This window comes from Excalfactoria chinensis, chromosome Z (genome assembly GCF_039878825.1).
Source record: "Excalfactoria chinensis isolate bCotChi1 chromosome Z, bCotChi1.hap2, whole genome shotgun sequence".
In the NCBI taxonomy this organism is placed as follows: Eukaryota; Metazoa; Chordata; class Aves; order Galliformes; family Phasianidae; genus Excalfactoria; species Excalfactoria chinensis.
In genome coordinates, this window is record NC_092857.1 from 35,259,436 (window position 1) to 35,285,172 (window position 25,737).

The following is a 25,737-nucleotide window of genomic DNA, read 5'->3' on the forward strand; positions in this document are numbered from 1 at the left end:
CTGGAAAAAGAGAAAAAAAGAAAAAAAGAAAAACAAAAAAAAAAAGAAAAAAAAAAAAACATTTTTCAGCCATTGGCTTTCAGCCTCAAATGTTTCAGAGCCATCAACTATGTTTCAGAATGAGAAGTCAGGTCATCAGTCCCCAGTTTTCCTCTTAGTTCTTGGAGTAAGTGTACAGAGGACAGCACATGCTTAGCAGTAGTTTCATTAAGCCACACCAGTGGAAAAAGTTTGGCCTAATCCTTACACCAATACTCTACAAAGAACTGCTTCTTTCAGGTCCCACCCCACCATCATATTTTAACTAGCTTGATAAATTCTATGGTTTCATCTATGATTTCCTTAGGTGAAGGATAATAATTTCATTACAGCTCCGGCCCTAGTTTGCCCTACAGGGTTTATCTGTAAATGTTGGGCTGTGGAGCCTCATGGAGAAACAAGCCTGCAATGGAGTTTTAGATTGAAAACCAGGACTTCCTGCTGTCTGCTGTCAGGCTCTTTGAAGACTCTTGCTTGTTGATGCCTTGACAGCAGTGGCCAGATACAAGCAGAATTAGCAGACAGCACTGTATTTACTCCTTGTATCAGCAATGGGATTGCAACTGAAGGATGCTAGTTTATTTCCCACTGTAGAATTGTTTTCATTCTCCCTGAGAAAAAAAAAAAAAAAAAAAAAAAAAAAAAAAAAAAAAAAAAGAAGAAGAAGAAATAAAATTTTACAGACTCTCTTAATTAAGGCATATCACTTCCATGGTAAACTATCTGCCAGTTCATATTTGTCTAGGAGAATCCTTATGCAGTCAGTGATTTAAATGCAAACTGAACAGTCAGTTAGACTGCTTGCCTACCAAAAGTCTTTAAGACTGTGACAGTGTGGACCATAGAAAATTTCATACTTCAGTTAACACTATTTGTAACCAGAAAGAAGGTCAGTGTGCCCAGACAAGGACATCATCTGCAGACGCCTGTTGTGTGAACAGAGTTTCTGTAAGTGGAGGATGCATTTCTGTAATCAGGCCGTATTGCTTTTCTACCTGCTGCTATCCAACCTCGGCCATAGCACAACATGGTGTATGGCTGATATCAGCAATCTAGAGACACACCAAATTGTGTCAGTGGAAACCAGTGGAAGCTGCACATACTGGTACATACTGTCTTTTTCTGCAAGGCTTTGCAGCTCCCTCCATGCAGCAAACACGGTGTTCCCTATGAGACTTGAAAGATTACCACAGTTCCTATTTGGACTGCAGGTTTCCAATGTCCTGAGAAATTCTGAGCAACATCTGATATTGAATAGGTAGTACAGTATCAAGGCTGCTGCTTGTTCCACATTGTGAAATAACGATGAGAGATACAACACTATGAGCCTTTGAGTAAATGTATATAAAGAGATACTGTAGCTGACTGTAGCAACTAAATAGATCTTGCAGCCAGTGATGAGCAAGTTAATCCTTTTAGCAGCCACATCACAAACAACCTGAACATAACCCCTATCAGTGTCTGCTTTAGGTAACTATGTGCTACCTTTAAAGACTTCTTTTTAATGAACTGAATGACTGTAACAAGACCTGTTATAAATTCGAGATTCCTGTAAAGACATTTAAGTGACAGCTTGTATGACTCGATGTTTTCAATCTGTAGTGCAATTCACAGAACAGTAAATTGTCTTTGATCCATTGCCATGCCTCATATTTATATTGCATATGCCATTGTCATGTCATTGGTAAAGAACAAATCAAGAAAAGTTCTGTCATTAAATGTTTGTGCAAGATATTTTAAGCAAGCATTAAAAAAGTTTTCCAACATACAAATAAATGTCCTAGTCAAATTTGCATCAGAAAGAAACACCCCAGCAAGAACTTGCATGAATATTTTCAGAATCTGTGGTTTCAATATTTAAATCAAACAAAAGGTTGAGAAAGTGTTTAAGGGAGGAAAAAATTATTCTCTTGACATAATTTTTTATTGTCTTAAATCCTTGTGGGAGATTCCAGATTTGATTAAACTGATTGTCTGATCATGCATTACAACAGTCGTGATATTTCCAGGAAGCAACAAATGCAGCCTGTCAGTGCCACACCAAAGGCTGTTTTTTGTTACGTCTCATTTTCTGAGTAACTCGTATATTTGTTGCCAAAGATGGGCAAGGCACAGCTTAGAAGAATGCCCTTTATACAGTCCTTCATTTATCACTGTTTCTCTGTGTCTGGGGATGGATTTGTTGAAGGTCCTCTGAGACAACAGTATGACTTTCCAAAGCAGAAATGCCATCCGATCACAAAACGCAGTAGACATCTTTATGCCCCATCCCTAGAGGCATTCCAGGACAGCCTGGATGTGGCTCTGAGCTGCCTTTTCTGGTGGTTGGCGACCCTGCCCACGGCAGGGGGGTTGAAACTAGATGATCTTTGAGGTCCTTTTCAATGTAGCCCATTCTATGATTCTATTATTCTTTGTGGTGTTATGAAATCGGCTGATAAAAGTACCCATTTTGCCAGTCAGCCCAGGATGGAGAAACATGAGCACTGACAGGGTGGGAATATTTTCTTACCCAAGAAGAATTAACAGCACCATCCTGCAAACTCTGTGAAAGCACTGAATGCTCACTGAAGCTTGACAAGTGTGATTCAGCTACAAAATGCACATTTAGAATTGATCATGCCCTCTGCCCTGCTGCTGATGGTTGCATGCACAGTAAGCTGTGGGTCTCCAAGTACCCACACATTACATTGCTCTCAGCACCAATGATTGTGAACATGCTCGTGTGCCAATTAGCTGCATTGTCACAAGTTCAAAATATTCATTAATAAAGGCCTTTTTCCTACTCCAGGAGAAAGGCTATACCAAAAGCACAAACATGCTAGTCTTGCTGGGTTGCCTCCAGCACAGCCTTCTGAACACATTCAGTTCCCAGGGACTCTGAGAGCTCCTAGAGCCAAATAGTGCTGCAAAGCCTCTCTCCAACAGTACCCAAATCAGAGGGGATGTATCGTTTGCCCATTTCAGTATCCTCAGGGAATGTTCTGGATGATGTTTGCTTGAGAAATCATCCAAAATGGTTGCCCTGGCCATTCCTGAAGTGTTTGCAGTGGAGAATAGGAACTAGGAGAGACTAAGCAGGAGAAGGTCAACAATGTAAGGTTAATGAATTGGCTGAAGACTTAGAAATAAGAATAGAACTCAGACCTTTATATCTTTCATTAAATGACTTAATTTCATCTGCTCTGCATTCTGATAGTAACAGAATAAGAATCGAATGGCTTTAAACTAAAAGAGGGGAGATTTAAGTTAGATGAGAGGAGGAAAATTTTCACTGAGGGCAATGAGGCACTGGCACAGCTGCCCAGAGAACCTGTGGCTTCCCCATTGCTGCAGGTGTTCAAAGCCAGGTTGGATGGAGCCCTGGGTAGTCTGAGCCGGTGGTTGGCAGCCCTGCCCATGGCAGGGGGTTGGGACTGGATGATCTTTAAGGTCTCTTCCAAACCAAGCTATTCTATGATTCTGTGTTCTATGGTTTCATGATTCTTTCCCTTCCCATTTTCTCAAGGGGTTGTCAAATTCCAAATTGCAGGTGAGTAGCAGAAAGCCTTGCCGGGCTCCCACATTTATGCTTACATAGGCAAGGGAGAAACCCAGATCCTTGTCAGCTTTCACCTCCAACTATCCACATTTTTACTAGCACAAACAGGCATATAGAGCTGATGTTTAAAAACATAGAAAATATCTTTCTGGAGTGTACTTATGCCTTCTTAGTACCCCTGATGGCCTTGGCTCTTCAATGGGCTTCTAACAACTATTGTATAAGTGCTACATAGAAATGAGGGAATAAATACACATGTGCACAGGCAAAAGAAGGAATAAATCCCTTTGTGTCAGTAAAAAAGGCAGCTTTGGCTGATGTAAATATTTTTATTCAGCTGGGAAAAGGAGAGAGAGCTATGCAAGATAGGATAGTTGATAATGCCAGCTGCTTCACTCCTGCCTGATAAGGTAAAATCTAACCTGAGGCTGTGTGTGATATCAGCTAATCAGAAAACAAAAAGGCCTTTCATACGAAAACCACAACCTCACACTCAGCTCCACACACTACTCTTCAGGGAGGAGATCCTGGACTCTTTCCAGAATACTGCCTCATCCCTTGGCACCAACGGGAAACAATGACTGAAGAGCCAGCATCCCCACCTCAGACTCCACATTCATCCCTGTTGAAGGCTTCCATCCCAAACCCCCCTCAGCACTTCATATCACCCAAAATTTCTGTTCCTAAAGGATCTCTCTCTTGTCCCTTCTGCTCACTCAGACAGGGAGATGGAAATGTGGTCATTGTGAAAAATTATGGTTGAGTGGAGAATACTAAGTAGCAGGACACTGAAAGCTGAAGTCAGACATATCAGAACTGGAAATGAGGCTCAAGTTTTGTAGGACTAACCAGAATCTGGGGAGGAAATCAAATGTCACAGAATCTGTCGTGTAACATTTTCAAGATGAAGACTGGATTTCTTTCAGGCAGAAGTAACCTCTCCAGTGTTAAGTGTTTGGAAGCTGAGAGGTAACTCTAAGAGGAATCCTCAGGATGAATTTTACTGGCTTCTTGCAAACAGCTTAGTCTCAGTCCCTCGTGGTATTAAGTTTCATGCATAAACTTTCCTTAACAGAGCACAAGGAGCTGGTCCTATCTACCAGCCAAAATAAAAAGTGTCAAGGTAAACAAAGGAGGAGCAAAACTTTTCTAATGACTGAATCATCTCACTTCTCACTACCAATTTATCAAAAATAATTCTAATCAGTATGCCTTTATTTGCTCTGTGGAACCTTTTTAACCCATAAAACTGCATTAAAAAGCCCATTAACAAAATCTGTGTATAGATTTCCATGTAAGTAGACAAGAAAAGGACAAAACAGTGTTGATTTTGAATTGGATGCAAAGAAAAATCACTGACAATGCTAAGATAGCCTGTGAGTGTTTTCGAATTACATACTGCGATGTTTTATTTAAGAATGGTGCAACAAGGATATTCACACCCTCACCCAACTGTTGCCAACGAATGGTAGATTCTGGAGAGCAGGTGGGAAATAATGACTAGACAAGGGCTAGACTGCATCTCAAGCAAAGAAGTAATAACATCATTGTGCCCATGCTCTAATCCAGGGCTCAGGAGATTCGGGTTCTGGTTTGCTATAACACTCTTAACCTAACTTGATGAGCTTTGCTGCAATTCAGTGTCTGTGCCTCCAGAGTGGGAGATAATCATTTTTACCTATTTTAAAGTGCACTGAACCACCCGACAGGAATTTCATGTAAGTATGCAGTTAAGGCACAGCCTAAAACCTGTCATCACTCCAACAAACTGACAGCTCTAACAACAGGCATATGAAATTGTACACAGAAGTCTTCCTCTTTTGAGGCACTGTTTCTGTCAACATAATTTTATTCCTATGATACTTTCAGTTTCCTCCTTTTAAAAAAGGTGACAAATATTTTTAAACAAAGCAATGAGGTATCAGAACTGACAAACAAGAGAATATTAAATCTAGGATGATAAAAAGTAACTGATTAGTATTGAATTAAGGCACAGGTGGGATGCTTTGCCAGTGGTATTTCTTCACTGTGTACACGGGATGGGTAAAAAAGAAATCATATAAAAGAAAGAAAAAGAAAGTGACAAGACTTGATTAAGTGGTATCATTTTGTATCATTTAGCAAGGTCTGTAATAAAATCTGGCAGTTAAACTGCCCTGTGGAGTGGTTTAAAATTCTTGTCCAAAGTAGCTCTTCTGTCCTAACTCCTTGAATAATTTTTTATATATTTAATATATGTTGTTTTACTGTTCAGTGGCAGATATGCTGCTCTAGATGTGAACTGCAATTCAGAGGTTCTAAAGTGTAAGCAACATGTGATGCAGATTCTTATAATTGCATGCTTTGAAATGCTTCAATTAAAAAAAATAATTCAGAGGAGAGGCACTATTCCAGGGCAGATAAAATGATTTACAGGTTGCCCAAGGAGGCTGTGGATGCCCCAACCTTGGAGGCATTCAAGGCCAGGATGGATGTGGCTCTGGGCAGCCTGGTCTGGCAGCTGGCAACCCCACATAGCAGGGGGTTGAAACTAGATGATCATTATGGTTCTTCTCAACCCAAGCCATTCGATGATTCTGTAATTCTAAGAAACAAAGAAATAGCAGAAGCCTTTTAAAACTCAGTACACTTTTACCTTACAGGAGGGATATAGCCAGTGCAGGATGAGGCATAGCCAAGGTGTGTCTCAGGTCCCCCAGATAAACTTATAGGCAGCAGGGGCAAATAATGAAGTTGAGACTGAAGAAACAAAATGCCTTTCTAACATGAAAAAGAAAACAATATGGAATAAGCAATTATTTAAAGGCATTGCACAGAGAGATTTCCTAGCTACATAAAGTTGGTAGTGTCAAACACTGAGCCAGCAGACCTGCAGGAGGAATATTTTGCAAATACTGCATTTTGTCATGGTTGTGCACTGCCTAGAAAAAAGCATGTAAGAAAATATCTGAAGAAGTCAGCTAACATACAACAAGTATCTACTTTAAAGTATCATAGAGACACTTGAGATCGTGGTATTCCATATCACAGCTTCTAAATACAAATCACAAAGAGTCAAGAGACCTACACCAAGGAAAGCTATCAGAGACCAGAAGATCTACTAGGCAGCAGGCTGCAGTCTCCCTTCTATGCTGTGGTAGCACAAGACCCCTCTCAATCTCTGACTCTTTCTAACATGTTGCATCATTACTCTTCTGACAGGAGTAACCAAGTTTGCAGTGTGGGTGCCTTCTATTAGCAGCAGAAATAATAGAGGTTCTATGTTTGCCTAATGCTCACATTTACATGTAAAAAATACAGAGATTTGTTTATGTCATCTCAAGAGACTGTTCATTTACTCCCAGCTCTAAAGTTTGTCCCAGATCAGCCTCTATGGAGCACCATTTTCTTGCTGTACATCATCTATCACTGGCTTTGGCTCATTTTTCTTCTCTCTGGGAAGGTGTACAAACCTTTACAAAATCAAAACAACATCTGTACCTACAGCTTGGGTGCATCAGCTTTGGCCCATTTGGGCTGGATGTTCCAGTTTTTTACATTATTTTCTTTCATAATTATACCACTCCCATCTTCATAAGCATGATGACTACTATCCTAGCTTAAATCTCATATCACGGATGTCAACTATAATAAATTTTGTTAATACAGATTAACATGGAGTAGAAAAGACAAGGGACAGAGAGAATAGCCAGCAGTTCGTTATAAACTACTTCTTCCCTATCTTGTTTTATCCATGCTCAGACAATGCTCTTGATTTTCAATACAAGGAACTCCTTTCAACTTGAGAACTCAAGCCAACTCACAACATATTTGTATTTTGAATCCTAAAATTAATAGTTTATACCAAATCTGTATTTCCAAGTGCAACACAGGTGAAGAGTTTCTCAGTTTTAAAGTAGCCACAGAAATTGAAAGATTTATGTATTATGCAGGACTCTATACAACCTCTTCCATTATTTAAGAACACAGAGACAACCAGTTCTATCCAACATATGGGCTCAATTAGAATAAATTTTCCTACAAGAAACTGACATAAAACACCCAATCCTGTGGGTTTTTTAAGCTTCTTGATAAACCCATTTGCAGTCCCCAAATTATGTTGTATACAGATCAAGTATTCACGTCAGTCACCAAATCGTAGAAGCACAGAATCATAAAATGGCTTGGATTGGAAGACATGAATATCTCTGCTCTGAGATTTGTTAAAAGTATAGTTTACCAGTTAGTAACAATTTTTCAAAGAATATTAACTAAATAAAAGTCAGACTTTGCATCTCAGCTCTCTACTAAAATCATGGTATTCATGTTCCTGAAGTGTTTTTATCTAAAATCTCTGTCCTTAGGCAACCATTCATATAATAGATATATATATATATGTATCATTATTTTTTTCCTCAAGCCCAGGAGTGCACTTGGGCACCAAATTTTCTTTCACTTTGAAGAAGAGCCTTGGTCTTTTAGGAGCTGTGTATTGCAGCAGTAGTATGAGAGGGGAACAAAGGTGCTACAGCTAGAGATTGGGATAGCACCAGCATGTCTGACTAATGTAGTATACTCAAGTCTTTCTCCACATATATCTCATATGCTGTTCATGTCTCAGCTTGCAATCAGGAGCACATTGGAGCTGCACAAAGGAAATGAGTGCTCCTACATAGCACTGTTACTGACTCTAAAGTAATAGCGTCAACCTGAACAAGATTCACTCTCTGACTGGTTGATATGGAAAATAAAAATAAAACCAGCTTCTCTCCCCAGCTCCCAAAAGCAAAAAGCAAACAAACAAACAAAAAAAACCCCAACTAACAAACTCCAAATATCCCAGTGCCCCAAGAGAGCAGATATTCTATATTTGTTTTCCTGATACTGCAGGGAAATTTGCTCTTTTCAGTAATCCAAAGGTGATCTAATTTCTTTTACTCGTGAAGTTCATCAACATGAATTGGCATTTTGTTATTTTACCTTCTTTTTAAATGTAAAATGTGGATTTGTAGTAAACAATCTCTTTTTCCGCCAGACGAATATCTTGATGGTTCTCAGGAATGTCAGTTGTGTGAAGTATCCTGTGACAAGTGCACTGGACCTGAGGCAGATGACTGCATCAGCTGCCCAAGAACAAGGTATGTGCCACCTAACGACATGAAACATACAGAGCTCACGTCAGCACTATCCTGCAGAGTCAAATGAAAGAGAACCTGATGATCATGGTAAACAACCAGGGCTAGAAGCTGAGAAGACAAGTATTATGTAAACAAGACAGATGGCTACACAGGCATTCCTTGTTTAACCAGATTATTCCCACTGTTATTTTGATATGAAACAGTCTTCTCTTAATTGCCACCCATTCTAAACTGTAGCTGTTGGAACCATAATGACCAACTCAAACAGCAAAAGTCTGGGGGATCTGCAGTTTTACATTCCTCCTGGATTGGCAGAAGTGAATATAGGCATTGAAGCTCTCAATCAAGAAATCTAGGAGATGCTCATAGCACCCAAACATATGCCCCTGACTCTTATGTTTATAACTTCTCATGAGGTGTGAGTAGATCTAGAACAAAGCTTTTCCTTGGGGGATCTTTGAAGAATGGAGCCTTCTGTTTTCAAACTCATGTTCTGCCAATAGCTCTGTTCTCACTTTAGTGACTCTGGGTTTCCTTGCACTGTAGTCAGCTGATATTGAATTGTTAGGAAGTCAGAATCTGGTCCTGTAAGACACGGGAAAACAATCCTCAGTAACACTACAATTTACAGTGCAAATGCCTATGCTAAATCCATACTGCAAAAAACCAGTGGAGTCCAATCAGATTCATCACTGAGGAAACTGTGAATTTAATTCATATCTGTTCAGACATGGAACTAGAATAGGACTGGGGGCAGAATTTTGGACTGAGAATTGGATGCATTAAATTAGATTGTCTTTGTTTCCTTGCAATTCCTGCAATGTCATTCAGGAGTTTTACACGTAGATATCTGTATTATAAAGAAGGTGCAGAACAAACTATTTAGAATGCCATTAGGTAAAGACATTGGAGCCAAAAAAAAAAGTCTCTGTGACCTTTTGTTAGGATACTGCTGTCTTCTCTGTAATGAATCTTCCAGCAGATTTCAGTTATTTTACTTAAGGTTTTCAAAGGCACCCTGTGTTCCTTCTGCACATTACCAAAAGCCATTAGAAGCTGTATTGGACAGACACTGATGGGAAACCATTATGGGATGGAACCAGAAGCTAAAGAATAGATCCTTCCAACGAACATTATTTGTTAGGTACTTGAAATAGACTGGTTGAACTGAAACAGGACTGTAAATCTTCTGGCTCTTTACAGCCCTGAATAGTGCCTATTGAAGACAGCAATGAGAGGTCATTAGATAATATAGACCAAAATTCAACAATCCTAGAATACCTGTCCTCTTTGAAAAGGGTGAAAAGATTTTGGATGGGGGGTAATTACTGAAAATTCAGCTGGAGTTATCACATTATTTCATATTAAAAATCACTGTTAGATCATTTTCTTGTCTGAAAATTCATAATACTACTACTTCTTTTCAAAAAATATGCAGTAGTTCTATTACATCTTTTGTCCAGATAAAGAGTTATCTTCATAAAATTCCGCTTCCTACTAATTTGTTTCAGTTACAAATGTTAATGACAAGCTCTCACCTCTTGGTGTTTATCATTAGGAACAACATAGCAAAAAGCAAGTAAAATGTACCTTTTTTATTATTATTATTTTGTGAAGATGTGTAGCATTTCAACCAGTATATGTGACAAAATACAGCAATACATACATGTCATAGAATCACAGAATCATCTGAGTTGGAAGAGATCTTTAAAGGTCATTGGGGACAACTCCCATACAGTTACAGGGACACCAACAGCTAGATCAGGATGCCCAGAGCACTGTCCAGCCTGACCTTGAATATCTCTAGGACACCTCTGAGCTCTATCCTGGAAGGACCCCAGGGCCCTACTTTCTCTATAGGAGCATGGATTAGCTTTTCAAGAACACAGCCAAACTGCAGTCAAACTAAGGATTTGGAGGGAATCATCAGGTCCAAATCACATCTACCCTGAAGGATCTAACTCCAGGGATGAACCCTGAAGATAGTGGGAATATCAGTGTCCTGGGCTGCCTCCAGAACAGGTGACAGACCCAACCACAGCACAGGCAGCCTAGTGTGGGGTGAAAATTGTAGAATCATGGAATAACTTGTGTTGGAAGAGACCTTAAAGATCACCCAGTTCCAACCCCTCTGCCATAGGAAAGGCTGCCAGCTAGATCAAGCATTAGACCAAGTTACCCATTTTCCCATCCAACCTGGTCTTGAACTGTGCCTGGGCTGGGGCATACACAAGTTCTCTGGTCAGCCTGTTCCAGCACCTCACCACTCTCTGAAGTGAGAAACTTCCCTGAGATATCTAATCTAAATCTCCCCTTTTTAATTTAAAACCATCCTCTACCATGTCCTATCACTATATTCCTCTGTAAAAATCAGGTTTCCCTCCTGTTTATAGCAGCACAAGCCCCAGAGGATGGTTTGCAACAATCCACAGCTCCCTCCCCAAGCACTCGGGACTCAGGGTCCCAAGTACCACCATTAGGACACATGATCAATGTGAAGTAGCCCAGCTACATAGGAAGCATGTAGAATCTTCATGCTGTGGAGAGTTCCCAAAATTGTAGAGAAAGACAGATGGACCCTAGGAAAATATTTCTAGGAAAATATTCCAACTCATTTCTGAAGTCCAAACTTGATTGACCTTTTCCTCAGCAAATACCTTGAATACAATCAGGAAAATGAAGGAGTGAGGTGCAGAGACACCTGTAATAGAATAAAGGAAGAATATCTTATTTTTCTTGTGAGTTTGTTTTAAATGTAAAGAAAAAGTTGTAGCTGGATTTTAATTATGCCTCTTTGTTCCTCAAAAGATTATTTGACAATGGTCGTTGTGTACTGCAATGCCCCAGGGGAAAGTTTGAATTCAAAAAACAGTGTCATTTGTGCCATCATACCTGCCAGGACTGCAGTGGAAGTGAACCTAACAAATGCACTGCTTGTGGAACAGGTGAGAAAGGTTTCTTACATTTTTTTTCCCTTTTCTTGGCATCCAGGTTTCCTTTTCCCTCTGCCAGTTGTTAAAGCCAATGAAATAACCATTTATTTTGCTACTGATCTGCATCATTATCACATTTTAACACTAAGGAGTGTAGGAGCTCAATAGTTTGTTCATTTGCTTAAAGAATGTAGGAAAACACATCTCTGAATTGTCCTTACATCCTTACTCATTCCCCTCTGTTTGTTTTGAATGGGATCCATGGAGTAAAAGCATTAACAACTAAAAATAAGGGCAGAAAACCTACAAAAGCTGCTTCTAGAAAACAAGGAAACATACTTCCCTCTCCCAGCCTCTACAAAGCATGTGCTTCCTTGAAATAGGGCAAACTTGTTGTACTAGAATGCAGAAAGACAGGGTACTTTCCTAAATGTGTTTGGGAAAGGTTAGGAAGCCACCACGCTAATTTCAACCGCTGTGTCTCTACAGATAGGGAAATAGGGCCTGGGAAGAAAAGATTACTACTGACACACAAAGCAATTTGTCTTTTTGACAGGGTTTTACAACTCTTAGGTTGAAACAGAAGGTAATATAATTAACTATGTAGTTTTCTAAAAAGCACCTCTTCTCCTAGTGAAGATCCAGTATTGTCTACAGTGTAGAAATTATTATTCCCTGTCACCTCTCTAATGACTGATGGTTAAAGAACTTGAGGCTATATGAAAATAACATGAAACTCTTGGAGATGAGTTTCTGGAATTTAACCTCCAATTCATTCAGGAAAAAAGGAATTTTTAGTTTTAGGAAGACTTGGGAATTCACCACCTTTTTCCTTTTTTGCTGCTTCTTGAAGTACAGTGTGAGTCCTTAACGGCCCAGGATATGAGAAAACACCAGCCTAACTTGTACTAATTAGTTATACTGATGAGGTTCATACTCTCACTTTGGGAACTGTGTCTGTAAGTGAACAGACTACATTTTCAAACTATTTTTCTACATGACAGAGTAGTTTCTATTATTTTCCTCCATGTTTAACCCTGTGGTGAACAGCAATATCAGTTTCCATATTTCTGTATCAAGAAGTGATGATGAAAGTCACACCCTGAAGAAGCTAGAAAGATCACTATGGAGGTTTGTACCTGAAATGTAAAAGGAACACAGTCTGTGTGGTTCTTGCGTGGTGCAACAACTATTCCCTAATGCAGTTCGTTTCCCTGAAGCCTCAAAAATAAATTATGATAAGTGAATACCTAGGGAGCTTTATACATAAGTAATAAAATGAACTTAGCACAATAATATATGCAATTTATGCTCTAGAGTAGATCTTTACAAAATACTCCATGTTGCAGTACATGGCACATGGAGTTACAGGTGCTTCCACAGACTTTCTGACTTCCCATGCAGTAGAAATTTCTCTGATAGCAAACAGATGCACACTTGCTACTCCAAGTCAAATCAAGACATTTCCAGAGCTTAGCTGTGACTAGGATGAGGATTACATTTTAATCTACTATGGAAACAGACTGATCCTTTTGAAAGGTGAAGTAGGCAGATTTTCCTTCATAATAGTGATTTTACATCTACTTGTGCAATACAGTACAAATCCTTCTACTATGTTCACTGCGGGGGAATTCTGGGAACCCAGTATTGTAAATCTCTTGATCCTTATTTGATTAGATTGGTGGATGTAAACAGAGATGATTCACTAGAATAACATTTTTTTTATGTCACAGATCTCCAAGAGTCTGGGACAGCTGAGATCCTGAAAGTTTTGTAAATTTTAGCTCATCTCATGTAAAACTGAACACATCATGCAGTCTTCAATACTAACACCAGCTGAAGAAATGCTGGCTTAATAATGCTGCATCTACTGTCAAAATGTTGCTGACATCTTCTCTGTTTCTTTGTGGCACAGATAGACAAGGGATGGAGCGTTTTCTCTACCATGGGGAGTGCAGAGAAAGCTGTCCCCTAGGTCACTACCATTCAGAGCACACCTGTGTGCCCTGCTCTGGTCACTGCGAAGTGTGTCTGGATTCTAGACACTGCAAAAGATGTTCCAGAGGATACTACCTTAACCAAAATATCTGTCAGAAGCATAGCTGTAGTGAAGGTAAGCATCATTCAGTGGAAATACAGTTAAATATTTTGGTTCCTGTTCTGAAATACACAGTTACATGTGATCCTGACTTCCTTAACTCCTTCTCTGATTCTCTTCTAAAGCTACGCTAATGAAAAATTGAAATATTTTCCTCAAATTGAGTAGGATTACAAAAGAACAAGTGAGAAAATAAATTGCCTCACATCTTTCTGCTTTATAGATTTGTATAAAGTATGTTTCCAATAATCTCACCAAGTGCTTTTATATATTGGACTTCCATTATCATGATTAACAAAACATTTGTTTATTTCACAATGCAGGTGAATCAGAAGATCCTGACTCTGAAGACTGTGTGCCTTGTTCAGAGGGATGCCAGAACTGTCAGTTGGGTATGTACTCCCATTACAAACATTTCCTTTTATTCCTAAGGTAGGGAGTAACTGTAGAATCACAGAAAATCTCAAGAATGGAAAGACCCACAGAGATCATTGAGTTCAACCCCTGGCTCCACACAGGACAACCCAAAATTCATTCAGATGCTTCTTGAACTCTGTCAGCTTGGCACCATTACCACTGCCCTGGTGAGCTTGTTCCATGTCCACCACTCTCTGGTGAAGAACCTTTTCCTGATATGCAACCTGACTCTCCCCTGGCACATACCTTCAAGTCCTCTATCTAGGTCATTTACAAAGAGCGCTAAAGAGAACTGGCCCCAAAATGTATCCCAAATAGTGACTGGCTGCCAGCTTAGTTGCCATCAGTCCACAATGAACTAGACACTATTGCATTCTCTTGCAAACTAAACTGTTTATTTTTCCAGTGTATTTATTTTTTAATATCAATTCTAAATTCCGTCTCCAGCTTAAATAAGGTTTTGTATTAGTTTAGCCATAAAAGTTCACAGCACTTATTATCTTTTTCTATTTGACTTCCAGTCTGATATCTCATACAATAAAAACACTTGACAACCCTGGTGACCAGACATTTTACAAAAGTGCAGTCAGGCCCAGCATCTTCCTCTGACTAGACCCATACTTTCTATGTTACCCTCCTGTTCTCCATGACTTATCAAAGATGGTAGAGATTGGTTTGATAACCACTTCTGCCAGCTCCGGCAGAACTCACGTGCGCGCGTCCCATTGTGGCCCATGGATTTGTGTGCATTGAGTTTCCTTAGATGACATCTGACCAGATCCCCCTTGACCAAGAGAAGGTCTTCTTTTCTCCAGATGCAATCTCTTATCACCTGGGTCTGAAATTCCTGACTTCCACTCTTGCAGAAGCAAAGAAAACATTCAGTAACTTCACCTTCTCCATGTTCTAATTTATCTCTGTCCTTGTGAGATTATCTCCTAAACCATGAATGTCCACAATTTTGGCTTTCCTGGGCTACATTATGTGGAGAGGAATTGTCTTGCAACAGTGCTTCATTTGTTACTGAGTGAGGGCTATGTGCCTGGGCCAATCTGGGCCACTCAGTGGGGAAGAACTGCTGTCATGATGGGGCAGGGCAGAAGGTGGAGCTAATTAGTAGCTGTCCCAGAATGTGTTTAACCCACAGACCCCAGGCTGAATATGCCTGTCCTAAATCATCTCCAGTCATAATATTCACTACATATTTAATCTCAGGTTCTTAACATTCAAATCTCTGATTTTAAAAAGTTCTTTTCAAAAACTTAAAAGATCAACAGAATGGGCATAAGTAAAACAAAGACCAAGTAAGTTAACTTCCACTGCTAAGTGAAGTCAGAAGGGTTAGAATGCCAGAGTCTGTTAAGGGGCATGCTATTAAGAAAACTCCTTGGCAGTTATGATGCATATATTACAGAGAGTTTATATAGGTTGGTTTAATGTTAGCTGTATTTGGAACAGAAACACAGCAGTGGTATAAAACCAAGATGCCAAACAGATTTTGCAAATTACCATGTGTTCCTGAAATAAAGCATGACCTATAAAATTCAGGCTTAAAACAAATCAGGTAGAGATGTTGTTTGTGTTTCTGCTCTTAATATTCAAGGCAATTTCTGGCATATCAGAACAATTCACAGATAAGTTAAGGACAGTAATAGCTTTCTCATGTCTCATCAGAAAGATGATACATTTAGAGACTCCTGTGAAAAGAAACATCAGAGCTTCCTGAAGGCAGGCAGGCAGGCAGGCAGGCAGGCAGGCAGGCAGGCAGGAAGGAAGGAAGGAAGGAAGGAAGGAAGGAAGGAAGGAAGGAAGGAAGGAAGGAAGGAAGGAAGGAAGGAAGGAAGGAAGGAAGGAAGGAAGGGAAGGAAGGAAGGAGAAGAAGGGGGGAAGGAAGGAGAAGAAGGGGGGAAAGGGAGAGAAGGGAGAAAGGGGAAAAGATAAATGTAATAATCACACCAACTGAAATTTATATAGTTAACACACTCAAGAGTAGTCTTTCATATATGAATGCATATCAATTTAATGAATATTTATGTTTTTTGAGAAGACTCAAGACCATTCTCTCAAAACCAATTGTCAGGCACCTGCTCTGTTGGAACTGCTTTGAGATCCTTTTATATATACTGTAAGAGATAAAATTAATTATCTTTTTCATTTTATGCTGAGTGTAGGATCACTTACATAAACTGTATGAACAAAAAAGGAATATCAGAAGAGATAACTATGTTGTCTCAGAACTGAGCTGCCTTCATTGGCCTGAATGACAATTAATTTTTGGCCTTTATTTTGTTTCATGTAGCACTGGAAAATAATAATAATAATAATAATAATAATAATAATAATAATAATAATAATAATAATAATAATAATTCAGTGTCAACAGTAACTTTCAGTTTTGGGCAGTGTTGTCCAGCTTTGTACAAACAGCCGAGTAAGATCTACTCTTTTTTAACGTGCAGACAGAGCAAACAATGGAAGTGGAACAGTATGAGAAACCTCTCATCTTGATCAGTAGCAACCCTATGGATAGATCAAGACATAGGTACTATACTTCTAGTTCACCTTAATACTTTACGTCCTGTGCCATATATTTCACAGAAGTATGCAAAACTTAAATGATAAGTTGCACTGTTGGTCAGTCCTCACCAGCACTGGAGGAGATAAACAGTATCTGTAATACTGTCTCAGATCCTCAGAAAGCAGTTTAAAATCCATTTCTTCTCCTCCGATTTTACTTACTATTATTTTTTCTGTATCTAGACTAAGATTGTATGTCTATGGGACATTCAGAGTGACAAACTCAAGGGCAGGCATACTCTTTGTTGCTTTAATATAGAAGATGTTTTCTTTGAAAACAAAAGATACAAACAAAGAGGATGCTTCTCTCTCGAACTTACTTCATTAATTTTTGGGCTACTCAAATTTCTGTGAGGTAAAGAATCATTAAAGGGACTTGGAAAATGGGAGAGGTTCCTGGGGACTGGAGGGCATATTCTCCAAGCCTTTCACCAGCCTTGTTCCCTTCTTTTTACCTGCTCCAGTACCTCAGTGTCCCTTCTGTATTGAGGTGCCCAGAAATGAACACAATACTCAAGGTGGGTCTTCACCATTGCCAAGTACAGGCACTGGGTTACTTCCCTAGTCCTGCTCACCACACCATTCCTGATACACCTGGGTCTGGTCTTGTTCAATATCTGTTTTCGTCAATGACCTGGGTTGATTTGGAGGACCTGGACAGGCTGTTGAGTTGGATGGGGAGAAACCTACAATTGTCTGATTTTGTGATGGACACCATTCTTCCTACAGACTGTCAAGTCCTGCAATATCTTACCAGAAAATTGCATTAAATTGCACTGACTTTGTGAGGATCTATGGCCTTGTGTGCACAAAGCATCCATCAAAGCAGCAGCTATGCACTGTAGGGTTCCCTTCTTCAGTCCACATTCTCCTGAAAGCATCTCACCCCACTTTCTGCCATGTTAGCCCAACTAACATGCACATCACATTCCACAAGATTTGAAATGCAGGCTCTTGTACAGGCACTGTAATTGGAAGTAAGGTGCTAAGACACAAGAACAAATGAAGTTTTAAGGTGATTTTGTTGTGTTTAAACCAAAATTTATGCAATCTACATTCAAATACATTTCTACTGCTTTGCAAGAGAACACAACTGAAAAATGGGTCTAAATGCCTTAGAAAGTGTGCTGAATAATATTGTGTTTATGGTTTTGGTACCTAAGGCTTATAGCCCGGTCAGGGAGACTCTGAGCCTACTGTTTGGACCTGTTGTGAGTTACTGCTTTCTCTCATTCAGATAGATCTGAAGGAACTGCGTCTTTATCAGATAGGACCATCAGGTCATGATTAAATATTAATGACTTGTCATCTGATGGGCACAAGAAACCACCGTGAGTTCTCAAAAATTAAATCCAGTTTCCTCAACAGAGTCACCATTTGAAAGTTTTGCTGAGACAATATGATTAAGAAGAGCTTTCAACATACTGCAGCAACAGCTGCACTCCACCCCTCAGCACAATTACTCCCACTCCAACCGTTAGATCACTTCAGAATGTTGCCAGTACCTTCTTCAGACCTTTAAAACAGTAATGAGCTTTTGGATTCTTTTCAGTCAGCTCTACCTTTTTAAAAAGCAGTCACCAATAGTCCCGTTCAGGACAAGAGAATATCACTAAGTTAAACTGCAGGTTGTTGTCCTATTTAATGTAAATATTTTAAGAGAATTGCAAAGTCAACATAGTGCAAGAATGTAAAAACCCTGGTTGTTATTAGCAGTGCCTAAAATACAGTGTATGGAACAAGGGGTTTTCTCAACTCCTTTCAGATCTCTTTCTAATAATATGAATTCTACTCGTGCCTTCTGCATCTGCACAACATGCAGACACAAAGTACAAATACCTATGAAGACAATAAGTGACAAACTTCCTTGATATGCAATATCTACTGACTTATGTACACTTCAGAAGCAGAAATAGACACACCAGTAGCAATGCTAAATATGAGAACCTAGCTTATGGTGGAGCTAAATATTTTCATCACACAAAGCTCAGCTATATCACTGATAAACTCCTGGCAGGTTGTGGATGCCCCGTCCCTGAGGTGTTCAAGACCAGGTGGGATGGGGCCCTGGACAACCTGGTCTAGTACCAGATCTGGAGGTTGGTGATCCTGTTTGAGGCAGGGGGTGGGAACTTGATGATTCTTGGGGTCTCTTCCAACCCAAGCCGTTCTATCATTCTTTGATTCTATGATTCTATGATAATTCTTCTCAAGAGGGACTTTGAAATTCAAGATTTGTCCCAGTTTGTTTGCATTTCTGACAGTGCCCTCCCATAGGGTGACATATTCCTGATCCAATTCCTGTTCAGCTACTGGCTGATTCAATTCCACTTAACTCACCAGACATTTGAGAGTATGACATGTTACAATATGAATGCTTCTCAAGGTTTCCCAGAGATTACCTCATCTCTGTGTAATAAAATACCACGTATTCCATTGCTTTCTGATCTGTCTGTGTTTTTACAGAGAACAGCACAACATGGCTCTTGCAACAGTTACAGCTCCAAAGTGAGGGCACAGAGTGGTACAGATAAGGATGTTCAGAATAGTCATCACACTTTTCTCTTTCCAAGACACCTAACAAAAAATACAAACAGTGAAAAACCACAAGGAACAGTAACCCTGAGATTAAAAGTCCTCAAAATAGGCATTTAGGCTCCAGTGTGACTCTTCAACAAGATAAAGTCTCAGCAACTCTCAAAGGTCTTCCAGAACCAAACTGTTTTGTTTGGTCTGGGGTACAAGGGAACAAACATGCAGCCATAAAGGCAGGAAGTGAAACTGAGTGACATGCAATTATTCCACAAGATCCATAAGAACAAATTTTAAGGTGGGGGAAAAATAGGGACTCTAAGGTAGCATGAGGGAGAAAAACCATAACGTGAGGGAAGATTCGAAGAACATATGAGGTAGCTAAAGCATAGCACTGTGAATAGATTCAAGTTTACATCTACAGAATGGGATTCTGGCATCTATGTTCATGATTAATGATGGAAAAGTGCTTTAGTTCCCATAGGAACATAAGTGGCACAAAGGAAAACTTCATTTCTTCAAATCTTCCCTAATGATGACTAGACATTGGCTTTCAGAATACCAGAGAAAATTATGATAAGGATTCTTTTTTATCTAGGAGTAAATCTTCCTCAAGAGGTCAGTCTTGCCGGATGGGTTGTAGATTTGCAGATAATAGGACTCATTTCTACAGACTTCTGGTGAGAATATGCAATCTGTACAAAAAGAATGCCCAACAATATTTTGAACATTTCTTTGATTATCAGTACTGACATTTCAGAAAAGGCAGAAAATCACATTGAAGATTTGTCTTTCCCATCTATAAGCAGAAGGTTCACTTGCACCCTGAAGATATAAGATGTATATACATACACCTGGGAAAATTTTATTTCTCTGAGAAAGAAAAAGTCTTTTGTGAAATCTCGACTTGGGGATCAATGGAAAAAAATCCAGATATAAGATTGAGCTACTTTTACAAACACAGCCATACAGTCTGCTGAGACTGTATAGATGCCTATGAGTCACAGTCAGGGCAGCAGTACAAATTCTGGGCTGTAAGAAACCAGATGCATTTTAACAAAAGCAAGTGTAGAATCTTACACCTGAGAAGGAATAACTGCAAGTATCAGTACGCTGGGGGATGACCTGCTGGAGAGGAGCTTTGCAGAGAGGGACATGAGGGTCCTTGTGGATGAAAGGTTGGCCATGAGCCAGCAGTGTGCCCCTGTGGCCAAGAAGGACAATGGCATCCTGGGGTGCATTAACAAGAGCATGGCCAGCAAGTCAAGGAAGGTGATCCTCCCTTTCTATACTGCCCCGGTCAGGCCTCACTTGGAATACTGCATCCAGTTCTGGGCTCTCTGGTAGAAAAAAAGACAGGGATTTCCTGGAAAAAGTCCAGCGGAGGGCCACAAAGATGATAAAGGTCCTGGAGCATTTCCCCTGTGAGGAAAGGCTGGGTGACCTGGGTCTGTTCAGCCTTGAGAAAAGAAGACTGAGGGGTGATCTAACTAAAGTTTATAAATATCTTAAGTGTGGGAAACAAAATAACACAGCCAACCTCTTTTCAGGGGCTTGTGGGGACAGGACAAGGGGAAATGTCCATAAACTGGAGTATAGGATGTTCTAAACCAAATGCAAAAAGAACTTCTTCACAGTAAAGGTGATAGAGCTCTGGAATGGGCTGCCTGTAGAGGTTTCCTTATCTGGAGATAATCAAGACCAATCTGAATGCCTACCTACACAGCCTGCTGCAGGGAGTCTGCTTTAGCAGGCAGGTTGAACTTAATGATCTCTAGAGGTCCCTTCCAACCCCTACAGTTCTGTGATTCTGTGATTCTGTGAATCATTGTCTTGTTTGTTGTCGAATCTCCTCCTCTAATTCCTTGAATATGATCACTTCAGTGATTCAAAGGTGGAATAGCGATCTCTGATTATCAAGGGCTCCGAACTTAGTTGTCAGGAACCTATCAATCAATTTTCTTGAACCACCTCATTACTTTGAGGTTAAAATGACGTTTGTTATGTCTGTAACATGTTTGGCTGCTTAATGCATTAATGGTCTAGATTTCAGTTTAGAGTTATGTACAATGAGAACATAGAAGAAAAATACTAGATTAGACCAGAAATTCACCTAGCTCTGTATCCATCACTGAAACTTTGAATTTACTCCTACAATTACAAAGACTAATTATAGTTAATCCCTCAACAGTTTGAACTACAGGAGCTTCACAAATCAAATCAGTAAAGAAATGTTAGCTGCCGAATCGTTCTGCTGGAATAAGAACCAATATATTAAAATAAATATAATCGAACAATTTAAGCAACTTTAATATGATCTTGTTTCAATTATTTAGGTTTGCACGGGGCTAAAGCTCAGTGTTTTGACCTTTCTAGTTAGGAATTCTATTTAGAGAACAATTTGTTGACTGGAGCAACTATCCACATACTGAGATGTTACCCACGTGATTATTGCCTTCATACAATTTTTTTTGCTAATAGATCTATGGCAATCAAATATTCAGATTACTACCAAAACCTGCATTGATGTCCATTATGCAAACCTAGGATGTCTGGCTTTTCTACTGGTAGGAGAGCACACTCTGGGTAGTGCTGCTCACCCAAATGAATTACATGCACAGTAAGAAACTATTTAAAGATTAGTGACCATCTCAGTCTGTTCTGGCAATGCTCCTCAATGCACGGGTTGTTCAGTTTTTTAGTTAATGGTTTTTAATACATAGCTTTCATACAGTCATCACATCACAGGGGGAGAAAACAGCCGGTAGAATAATAACAAAAGATAACATATCACCTGTATGATAGAATAATATCTTAGTAGCTACAATGAACATCCTCATTTAATTGTTGGATGCTATTGTTGATGTTTCAACATTAAGAATAAAACACTTGTTCTTCTCTGAAGCTGTGTGAGAAATAACTTCTCTGGTATCACAATCTGGACATTCACTTGAGGTGTTAAGTCTCACAACAGTACTGATCCAAACATTCAGTGAAAAAGTAGGGCACTGCAATCACATATATATATATCTTTAAGTAGTTTCTGTTCCTTAAGCTATTCCTTAAAATCTCTTCCAAAATATTATGCATGTACCAGCAAGCATATGTAGAAATGTTGACATATTTGTCAACATTTTAACCTAGTCATATGTACCATGGAGTTGTGGAATGAAATCCATGTTATAATGTTATAATGCTGATATTTGGTTTCATTTCATCTTATATGCAGGTCATTATTTCTTTTAACTACAACATATTAAAATTTTATTTTGTACAGGAAGATACAACTCTTTTCCTTTGCTTTGTAAGTGAAATACAGTAACAGCAAACTTCTCTTTTAAAGTAAAATAACCAAGATTAGAACTCTGTGACTGTTTCAGTTATCCACCTTTACAGCTCAGGACAATCTGTTTTTTTTTTTTTTTTCCTCATTTTGATACCAATTAAAAGAAGCTTTAAATTAAAACAAAAAAGTTACCAAAAATAGAGGAAAGTCTAGTAAATGTATGTTGGGTTTTTGTGTTGTTTGTTTTTTTCTTAGTTTTTCATTTTTGCTTTAGGAATGAATGTATTTTTAATTCATTAAATCCCTGTTATGTTTTCTGGCCAAAGAAACTACTTTTTACCCCTCTAAGTCTAACTGACATAAGAATTCAGCTTTTTCCTAGGTTAAAATACCAATTATCTTCTTCCTCCCTCTTGCTGGTGATATCACTTGTAAAAAACATGTCAGAATTGAGAAGAAAGAGGACAAAGCAAAATTACTGACCAAAAAAAAAACCAAAAACAAACAAAAAAAACCAACCCTATATATAAAAAGAAAAAAACAAAACAAAACAACAACAACAACAAATAAATAGGTAATCAAATAGTTTTTCATGTAAAGTGAAAGATTCAAACCACAATTCTGGGTTCCAGAACAGAAACACACAGAAATCTCCTTCATTTATAAGGGTTACTGAAATCTAAATTTTCAGCTGGGCCCATGTCTAGTTGAAATCCCACTGTGGCTGGACTGTACATTTCAGTTATTTTAATTGAGTAACCATAAAACTAAAACAAGAATGGTCTAAAGGTAGTTAAAATATATAATAACACTTAGTGATATATTACCACTTATGGGCTTAGGGTTCTTTTTTTACATTATTGTAAATTATTGTTCAGAGGAATGTAAAAGTCAAATAAAATCTAACAGTGACTGTTGAAATCAAACAATTATGCAGACCAGTCCATAAAGGAAAACTGCATTGTAATATAAAATCATTTGCATTCATTATATTTAATTAATCTGGAAAAGAAAATTAAACCAGGCATTATGTTCCATGTGCAGAATATCCTCAGGTTTTCCTGAGAGCAAAAGTAGTTGGGTGTAATGTCTGTATTTTAGGCTTATAGCTGAGCCAATAAATACTTCAAGAAATTTAATTAAAAAACAAAAACAAAAAAAAAACACAAAGTTTGTAAATGAATAATGGAGTAAAAATAAAAGTTATAGTATAAATACAGAATCTGTTAAATGTGCCTACGCACTTAGCTTAAACTCCCAGCTTTATTGCATATAGTAGATAAAGTTTAGCAAACATACCATTCTTTGAAAAATTTGGGTCTAATTATACAAGATACCTTGGGTAAGGACTACTCTAGCTATATAAAGTAGGCTAGCTATGTAAAGTTTCCAGAATTTGCATCTGTCTAAATGTTATGAATGCTTGGAGACAGTGAACAGTCAGGGATTTTTAAAAAGCTCTGGAGTTCATTTTTAAAATGGATATGCCTAGTAAATATTTCACTAAGCCTCTAAGGTAATACAACAGCAATCACCTGTAGTGCTCCCCTGTGTATTCAAACAGAAACATCCTTCCAGCACAACAGTGCATGGCTTGTAACATTAATGCCCATACTCCCTCACAGAAAAGGTAAAAAGCCCACAATACTAATTCCTTTCAAGAGAAAGCAAGAATCTTTGTCTTTAACCAGTATTTAAACTTCGCACATTTGAATGTGTTGTACTGGAGAAGGGTGGGATGCAGAGTAGGGAACGGGCTATCACTTTCTTATGGAAGAGGAAAGGAATCAAATTACTTTTTGTATGAACTCCAGATGATCTTTACTTATCTAAGAAAGCTGCAACAAGACCAGAAAGTCACCAAGAAGTTTAATTGCATTGGAGACCATATGTTTTAAAACAGATTGAATTCTGTTTCCAGCTCTATTGAGATCCCTTCTGTTTCTGTCTTCAAAGAGTTGCTTAGACTCATTGCAGTGAAAATCAATGCATATGAAGACTATTAAATGTAGATAAAATATTAGCAGTTCTCATGGCAAGAAGTCTTTTGGATCTACTAATCAGCCCACTTTATGCCACAGAAACTTACTCATTTCATGAACAAGTGAGTCCTAAGTAAATACAGGATGAACATGCTGACTTCAGCCCCAGTAGACATTTATTACTGCCACTTCAAGAACTGATCGTGGCAGATTTTAAAGGAGCCACCATTGAAGAACCACATGGAAATAACTTTAAAATTTGTTCTTAAAATTCATTTCCAAGATTTTTGAAACATTGCATGTATTAAATATCAAGTTTAAATTAATAGGTGCATACTTAGCATTCAATATGCTTGCTATCAGGCAGTTTACTTCCTTACATTCCTTGCTAAGCTGTGTTCATTATTCTCTAACAGTTAAAAATAAGAAACTAAGATCAAACATAAAAGGTGTCTGAGCTTTCACTTAAAGGCTATGTCTATAAGAGAAAGAACAACATTCAGTAAGGGATGATAAATAGACAGATTGGAAAATGGCCTTAGGTCTCACTATCCCAAAGACAGCATACAGACCTAATTAAATTACAGGATGGTATTTACATAGGTAAGAGAGACACAACAAGAATAAGAGTCCCCAGACACTTTAACCTCAATTACACTCTGAATGATAGAGAGAAAATATTTCTTAAAGCATATGTATTTTCAGAAGGATCACAGTTTATAATCAGAAAGCCAGATGTGTGCACCCTGCAATCAACCTCTGTTTTAAAAGTTTATTGGATAATAAATAAGAAACTGTAAAAGTTCTTCAGTCAGATTTAGCTCCTGACTATGTGTTGGAATCAGAGAAGAGATGGATGTGTAACTTTATACAGAGCTGTCAACAGCAATGAGCAAACAAATTGCTGATACCTGCCACAGTCAGACTGGCAACAGCACTCTGTGAGTGCTGCTTCCCCATCTGAATACCCTACCATAATGAAATGTGTGGGTTACAAGGTTCTTAAACTGAACCAAAAACAATCTGAACTAGAAACAAACAGAAAATCTATTCTATATCTACAGTAAACTTAAATGAAACAAAATTTTCATCATGTTAGTTTTACTTCATATAATTTTATGAAGTTTTCACATTGCAGAATCATTAAGGAAATTGGATCTTCTCCAGCGTCTTAGGTTTTAAGAAAGACTGAGCATTCTCAGATGAAATACGGTC

The 25,737-nt window shown here is 38.6% G+C and overlaps 1 protein-coding gene across 2 annotated transcripts in view; it reads left to right on the forward strand.

Annotated features, from left to right (window-relative positions):
* The window catches only part of PCSK5 (proprotein convertase subtilisin/kexin type 5), a 257,001-nt gene that overhangs the window by 195,553 nt on the left and 35,711 nt on the right, over positions 1 to 25,737 (forward strand). For both annotated transcript variants that reach the window (XM_072358970.1, XM_072358971.1), the window contains exons 21-24: positions 8,595 to 8,697; positions 11,506 to 11,642; positions 13,546 to 13,743; positions 14,052 to 14,120. In XM_072358970.1, the coding sequence (XP_072215071.1) occupies positions 8,595 to 8,697; positions 11,506 to 11,642; positions 13,546 to 13,743; positions 14,052 to 14,120 (507 nt within the window). The remainder of the gene's footprint in view (positions 1 to 8,594; positions 8,698 to 11,505; positions 11,643 to 13,545; positions 13,744 to 14,051; positions 14,121 to 25,737) is intronic.